At 36.9% G+C, this 8,040-nt stretch overlaps 2 protein-coding genes across 2 annotated transcripts; one reads left to right on the top strand and one right to left on the bottom strand.

Annotated features, from left to right (window-relative positions):
* The first annotated feature begins 514 nt into the window (after positions 1-514).
* On the top strand, positions 515-1,876 carry LOC107819183 (xyloglucan endotransglucosylase protein 7). Its single transcript, XM_016645272.2, has 3 exons — positions 515-815; positions 916-1,109; positions 1,250-1,876. Exons 1-3 carry the CDS (start codon positions 558-560, stop codon positions 1,650-1,652), a joined length of 855 nt encoding a protein of 284 aa, XP_016500758.1. The 5' UTR covers positions 515-557; the 3' UTR covers positions 1,653-1,876.
* A 514-nt stretch (positions 1,877-2,390) lies between these two features.
* Positions 2,391-4,934, bottom strand: LOC107819178 (uncharacterized). Its single transcript, XM_075223932.1, has 5 exons — positions 4,485-4,934; positions 4,156-4,380; positions 3,284-3,937; positions 2,931-3,156; positions 2,391-2,548 (listed from the first exon to the last, which is right to left on the bottom strand). Exons 1-5 carry the CDS (start codon positions 4,932-4,934, stop codon positions 2,391-2,393), a joined length of 1,713 nt encoding a protein of 570 aa, XP_075080033.1.
* Positions 4,935-8,040: the final 3,106 nt, after the last annotated feature.

Raw genomic sequence — 8,040 nt, 5'->3', positions numbered from 1 at the left:
CACGTATTCACATGCCATGCACAGGGGCGGATTTAGGGGCGCAACGGTGTTTACCCGAACACCCTTCGCCGAAAAATTACACTGTATATATAAGGCAAAATCTATTTTTTATCTTTATATATTAAGTTTTGAACACACTTAACACAATCCAAAAGTGTAGTTTAGTGGTCAAGGGGTTCAAAATCTACATAAGGTCATGGGTTCAATTCCCACTAGCTACAAAAAAAAATTTGAACCCCCTTCGTGGAGATCCTGCCTCCGCCATTGGACAGCACTGGTGGCTTAAGTACTAATAGTTGGATAAATTATATCCCTATAATCGGTCAAAAACAGAAACCACGCGCAAACAAGTATTTGGTCCGCAATGATTACGAATAAACTAAGGTTTCCAGCTCAATAATATTGTTGCCCATATTTCCTCCATTTGGAGCCTCTACTTCCTCTCATGTTCTCAAGGAATAATGCCCCCTCATATATAGTCCACCTATAAAAGGACTCTTTAAGCAACCTAAAGAATATATCATAACTCTTACTCTTATCTTCTCTTCAGCATTTCAATGGCTTCTCATTTTCTTCTGATTTCCATTCTAATGGGCAGCCTAGTCGTTGCATCAGCTAATTTTAATAATCTTGCAGAGATTACTTGGGGCGAAGGACGTGGTAAAATAACAGAAGGAGGCAAAGGTCTCTCTCTGTCCCTTGACAAACTTTCTGGCTCAGGTTTTCAATCCAAGAATGAGTATTTATTCGGGAGATTTGACATGCAACTCAAACTTGTACCTGGAAACTCTGCTGGCACTGTCACCACCTTCTTTGTAAGCTATTCAATTTTCGATTTTTATAAATATAAGTCTATTTTTATTTCCATGTTACGGTGATTTGATTTTTATTTTATGTTCGTTATTTCTTGATCAGTTATCTTCACAAGGAAAAGGACATGATGAGATTGATTTCGAGTTCTTGGGTAATACGACTGGCGAGCCCTACACTGTCCACACCAACGTGTATTCTCAAGGAAAGGGAAACAAAGAACAACAATTCCACCTTTGGTTCGACCCAACTGCAGCATTTCACACCTACACCATTGTGTGGAACGCTAACCGCATACTGTAAGCTATTTTATAATTATGTTATATACTGACAGTATGTTATCTGATGGTTTAAGTATTTTTAGTTAAATTCTATTTTTGTTACTCCACAACGTACATTTTTTTATTTTGCTTACATTGTTTTCAATATGATGGATCAGGTTCTTGGTAGATAACATCCCAATTAGAGTGTACAACAACCATGAAAGCAATGGCATTCCATTCCCAAAGAGCCAACCAATGAAAGTGTACTGCAGCTTATGGAATGCAGATGAGTGGGCTACACAAGGAGGCAGAGTCAAGACTGACTGGACACATGCTCCTTTCACTGCTTACTACAGAAACTTCAAAATTGATGGTTGCGCAGTCACATCGGGGGCCTCTTCATGTAAGTCCACTGATTCTGCAGGCAATGCTAAGGCATGGCAAAATCATGAACTTGATGCTAAGGGCAGGAATAGGGTCCGATGGGTGCAGAGCAGACACATGGTTTACAACTACTGTGCTGATAAAAAGAGGTTTCCTCAAGGCTATTCTCATGAGTGCAAGAGCTCAAGGTTTTAATTAGGAAGTGGCACTTCATTATATCAACTCCAAAGGTTTGAAGATTGATGCATAGCCTGGTGGTTTATGGGATTCGATGTTTTCCTTATGGTGGTGTGAAATTCTTTATTGTTTGTTCCAATAAAAGCTTGTTTAATCTATTTTTTTTTATTAAATGTTGTCCCGGGAGAATAGGTTTCTGTTATGTCAATTTCTGAATAAATACAAGAAATTGTTACCATGAAGCACAATTTTTCATGCTCTTACTTTGATTAAATATATAGTTGTAATCGTTGAGATAAAGCAATTTACAGATAAATTATATAAGGATACATGTAAAAACTCCTTGAAATCAAGATACGAATTAAGCACCGTAAAATATATATATATTTTGGCAATAATCTGTGAATATTACCATAACAACCAAAGGTTTGTACACACTAAAGGCATCTAGTATACGTCCAAACAGTAATACTAGACCCCAAGAAGAAAGGGGTAAAAAAACACAAACAGCCTACTTTACACTTGCTCTGACTACAAAATCGACTAACTAACATTTGACAGTTTCTTGCCTACCTTGAGCCTGCTCGTGTGTTGATCCTAGCCTGTAGTTCCTTCTTAATCTGACTGCCACAGAACTCCGTGGTTAAGCAAATTTATTTAAAGATCCTCCAATTCCTGGCTTGCCAGGTGTAGTAGATCATAGCACCAAGAATAGCTGCTGCAACTTTTTTCGAAAACTTCTCCAACGCCTACCTCTTATCGATTGTATGTTTTAGATACATTCTTTGTAGGGATACTGATACCAGACCAAGTAACTAGATCAGCTCTTAAGTTGGTAATCCATTGACACTCTGCAAATAAGTGGATGTGCATCTCCAGAACATCCATCCCACATAAACAGCATGCAGTATCTCCTGAGAGAGGTATATGCAACTTCATCAATCTCTCCTTAGTCAGCAGTTTTTTTTTAATTTGCTAACCATAACATAACACGCTTCCTTGGCAGCATAAGTCCACTTCAAATCAGCTCTGCCTCTCGCAACCTTGTACTCAAATCAGCCATAGCAATGTAGCTGCATGAAATAGAGTAAACGCCACTACTTGCCAGATTATAAATGTTGCCCGTGTACCACTGTGCCAACTTTTCGTTTAGTTCATTCAACTTCTTCCAATACCAGCTATAATCCATAGGTGGCTTATGAGCCCATATGTCTCTACAAGTCTTCAAATATATACCATGTACTCATTTGACCCATAGCATATCCTTTTTTGTCACCAATTGCCATAATAGCTTACCTATAGAGGCCACATTCCATTGCTTGCATCCTTTGATATTAAGTCCTCCAAATTTCTTTGGTTGACGGACTTTTTTCCAAGCAACCAAAGACATTTTCCTATGCTCTTCAGTGCTGCCCCATAAGTAATCCCTACACTTCCTATCTATTGCTTTAGACACAGTTTGAAGGAGTATAAAAACAGCTCCCCAAAAGTTATACACAGAAAAAAGCACAGCATTGATGACCTGTAATCTACCAGCATAGGAAAGTTGCTTTGAGTATCCAGAGTTGATCCTCATTGTGATCTTCTCCATTTGCTGATGACATTCTACTTTGCTCCACTTCTTTAAAGTTAGGGGGAGTCCAAGGTACCTCATAGGTAATGAGCCAAGAGAAAATCCAATAGTATCCAAGATTTCCTTTTTCAAATCCTCTTCTATCCGAGCTAAAAATATGTGTGATTTGTCCAGGTTGGCCACTGAAATGATTGATAGCTTCCATCATTCTGTATATAGACTTTATGGTGCCTTTAACGAACAATATTAAGTCATCTGCAAAAATAAGATGAGTTAGCTTAGTGCTTTTGTACATAGGATGATATTGAAAGTCTGGCAGGTCACCCATTTGCCTTAGAACTCTTGACAGATATTCCATAACCAACACAAAGAGAAGAGACATACGGTCTCCTTGTCTGAGCCCTCTCTTTCCTTTAAAATATCCATAGCCTTCTCCATTAACCTTGATAGTGAAAGAAGTTGATGTTACACCTACCATAATGAGCTTTATAAATGGTATAAGAAATCCATAACATCTGAGTATCTCTTCTGAAAAATCCCAGCTAACCATATCATATGCCTTCTTAAGATCAATTTTCACTAAACACCTAGGTGTAGTCTTCCTATTATAGTATCTCAACAAATCATGGTATATTAGTACATTGTGTAGGAGAGATCTCCCTTCAATGAACGCAGCTTGGTTGTCAGCAACCAAGGCATAAAGTGCTTCCTTGAGTCTCTTACTGATTACCTTTGAGATGCATTTGTAGATAACATTACAGCATGATATTGGTCTAAATTAACTGGCAAGCTGAGGGTTTTCCACCTTTGGAATCAGTGCAATATTTGTTGAATTGATCTGAGTTAGGAGTTGGTCATTGTCAAAAAAATCCAGAATTGCAGGAGTCACCTCCTCCCCTATAGTGGGCCATGATGCTTTATAGAACCCACTACCATATCTATCCAGACCTGGACTCTTAGTTTCCTCAGTGCTAAATATTGCTTCTTGACTTCAGCAGCTGTGTATTGCCTCACCAGCTTTAGCTGTTGTGATGTAGTCAAAGTATGTCCATTTTTCATAAAGCTCTGAAAAGCTGCTATTCTGTTACCCCCTTTAGTCCCTAGTAGCACCTGGTAATATTCTACAAATACATCTGCTATCTCTTGTTGATCTGTCACCATTCTACTGAAGAACTGCTTGTTGCAATTTCCTGTGTTTGATCAAAGAGAAAAAATATTTGTTGTTATCATCACTTAATTTGATCCATGTGACTTTACTTCTTTTGTTGGAGGTAAACCTTAGCAAGATCGGATGACCTCTTGAACCTTTGAAAGAGATCATTCTCTACCTGTTGAATCCTAGTATCAAGAGGATTTCTATGCAATTCTGATTGTATCTTTGCAAGTGCTAACCTGTCTTCATCTTCCCTTGCTACAATGTCACTAAAATATCTTCTACTGAAACTTTTAAATTTAACATTCAACAATTTCATCTTCTTCATAACTTGAAACATGCTGCACCCCTGGATTGATTGCGTCCAGCCTTCCTTAACTACCTCCAAAAAATCTGGATGTGAGGACCACACATTACAAAACTTGAAAGCATCCTTGTTCTTCCTTTGTGCACTATATGGAGTCAATTTTAAAGGGCAATGATCACTAATATTTTCTAGTAGGAATTGTACTCGAAAACTAGCCATGATATTTAGCCATGCTGAATTGATGAAAGCGCAGTCAATTCTTGACATAATCCTGTTATCCCCATGTCTATCATTCCAAGTGTATCGACTACCAGTCGTGGGAATTCAAGTAGTCAATAATTTTCAATGCATTTATGATATTTAGTGATCTCAACCATAGTAACAGGTGTACCACCTATCCTATCCTCCAGGTTTAAAAGAGAGTTAAAATCTCCCACCACAATCCAAGGATGTGTCATTCCATTATTCGCTCTTTCCAGATAACTCCATAGACTCATCCTTTCCTCTTTAGTATTATGTGCATATACAAATGTCATTATGAGTAAACTCATATGATTAATTTGACATGTGATTTCCTTCGCACACATATTCAGTAAATCAACTTTAAAACACTCAGGTCTCCAAGTCACCCAAACTCTCCCATTATAATGTTCAGCTAAGTTAGTGATATACCCCGAACCACCAAAAAGTTTGCTGGCTAGTTGGTCCACCTTGCTTACCTTTATTTTAGTTTCCAATAATCCTATCAAACCACAAATATCCTCTTTATTACAAAGGAGTTTGATCTCCTTTTGCTTGTTAGGAGTATTCATGCCCCTAACATTCCAGCACATGAGATTATCCATGTTCAATGGGAAAGTTAGGCTTCCCTCCCACGTTCATACCATTACTGATTTTTTTATGCACATTAAAGCTCCTAACATCCTCATTCACCAATGTCTGGAACGTATTCTTATCTTCTTTAGCTCTCCCCTTACTAGCATTATGTTGTTGCCTGTTTGTATGCTTAGCAGTGCGTTGAAGAGTGACCCATCCTTCTTTTTCATGTGTCTCCTTTTTTTGATTAGTCTATTGAGGTATTGGTCGGGTCTTTTCATTTTGCACTTCCCCTGTACAGCCTCCATTTACATTAGCTTGTATATTGTTGTCTTGTGCTTGCACCTTAGGATGAGGCTGCTGCACTTTTTTAGCTCTACATATTTGTTCATTATGGCCATACTTCTTGCAAATTTTACATAGAATTGGCTTCCAATCATATTTCACCTTTTGTTCTATAAGTAGGCCTCTTTCATATTTGAAATACACTTTATTTGGCAGAGGAGTATCCATTTCAACTTCAATAAGTAGTCTACCGAAGCTCAATCCTACTTTCTTCTCAGTGTGGCTAACAACGATTTAAGCTTCCAATTTTGCTCAAACATTTTGAGCTCCAATATTTGAACTCAAGTACTGCAATTTAACCCAAATAGGGATAGTATATAACTCTTCACGTGTAAATTCCATATCCGGATTTCAAGCCTTCACAATGAAAGGTTTGTTACCGAAATGGTAGATTCCTCCCTGTAGAACCTCATTTTTACCAACTTCAGAGACAAACCTTACTAGAACTATGCTATTTTTTAACATAGATACCTTATCAATTCCATGCTTCCCCCACAGGCGTCGAACATACCCATTCAAAATTGCGAAAGGAGGATGAGCCCCCAGTACCTCGCAAACTACAACGGATTTCCAGTACAATTTAGAACTTATGTCCTCTGTGTTGATACGAACGCGGAAGCAAAATAATAAGAACACAAATAAAATGATAGAAAGATAGAGATTTAGTAAAAAAAAAAACCAACTAAGGAAATTGAAAGAACATTTGAAATAAACAAATACCCAATCAATTTAAGACTTAATTAACCCAAAATTATAGGAACAGCCCTTAAGGGGAAGCAATCCCCTTGCAAGTTCACCTTAACAAATAATCAACCAACATAGGAATTCATCTTAAACACTCTCAATGAGTTTTCATTCACAATATCAAAATAAGCTAACCCTAAAATAAGAACCTTAAGGCTATTTATACCAGGGAGCTAAATATTATAAATATAGCCACTAAATGTAGTATAGTCTTTAATTGTTGGCGAAATTATATATGTAGCCATCCCGTTATGAAAGTAGCCTCCAACGCTCGATGACTATCTAGATTGTATCATCCTCCCTCCCTTAAAAGAAATTCGTCCTCGAATTTGGACCTTTTAAACAAAAGAAAGTGAGCTTCATTAGTAAAATTTTAACTTGGACATAAGCAAGTGCCTCAAACTAACAAGAAAATCATATTTTAGCAAATTTATGGTAAATCCAAGCATCCAAACTAACAAGTAAGACAAATCTACCATTCAAACCAAAATCTAATGATATCCATAGACAAAACAAAGCATAAAAGCTACCCAAAATATGAGAATTGTCATGAAATACCTCCAATCTACATACCAAGTGTGCCCCAATATAAGAATCATCAAGAAAAGTATTAACTCTCATAGCCTTATCAAGTCCAAGCATAAGCATAAGCCAAATAAACAAGTCATTCATGAATTCAAGCCGACATGAGAAATAAAGAATAAGAATGGTATGTTGAAACAAAACAAGCCTTTTGGCTTCACCAATATTATCATTCAAGAATGATTTAGCATACTTTTTCTTAAACTCATAACACCAATCCACATGAAAGTTATCAACTTGCTTTAAACTCAAAGCACTAGTGTAGTGGAACAAATAAGCTCTATCAAATATATGAATGGAATAAGTTAGAAAGTTTACACCAAGTAAAGAACTTTCTTCTTTTTCAAAAAGTTTAGCTTCCAAAACAATCTCATTAGTAATCTCGAACGACTTCTCAAAAATGGAACCTTTGATTGGTAAATCCAAATCAAACTCAAAAGATTCCATCTCACAATCAAACAAGAAAGAATCAAATGGCTTAAAGCTTGAAACTTTACCACTCAATTCACCTTCAAATAAGCAACCATCACCAATTAAGAATGATCCTCAAAATAGAAAGCATGAACAATAGGAATCAATGGATCAAACTCAATAAAATCACATAAAGATGCAACCTTTACGTTTTCCTCAACCTCAATCAATACTTCTTCATAAGCAAATAGGTCATTCAAACCATCAAAACAACTAGAATCATTATCTACTGTATCTCCACAACAAAAAGAATCATTAGAATCAATAAATGTACCCAAACTAACACTTGAAATGTCACTATGCTCATCACAAGAAGAAAGAGTGTTAGGCTTTGTTAACATACCTTGATGCACTTCTAAAGATTCTATTTTACCTCCTTGAAGAATGGAAGAATCTTCATTTTGGGCTAGGGTGG

This window comes from Nicotiana tabacum, chromosome 10, assembly GCF_000715075.1.
Source record: "Nicotiana tabacum cultivar K326 chromosome 10, ASM71507v2, whole genome shotgun sequence".
Classification (NCBI taxonomy): Eukaryota; Viridiplantae; Streptophyta; class Magnoliopsida; order Solanales; family Solanaceae; genus Nicotiana; species Nicotiana tabacum.
Note: the sequence above shows the minus strand (reverse complement) of the source record. Positions and strands in the feature narration are given on the sequence as shown.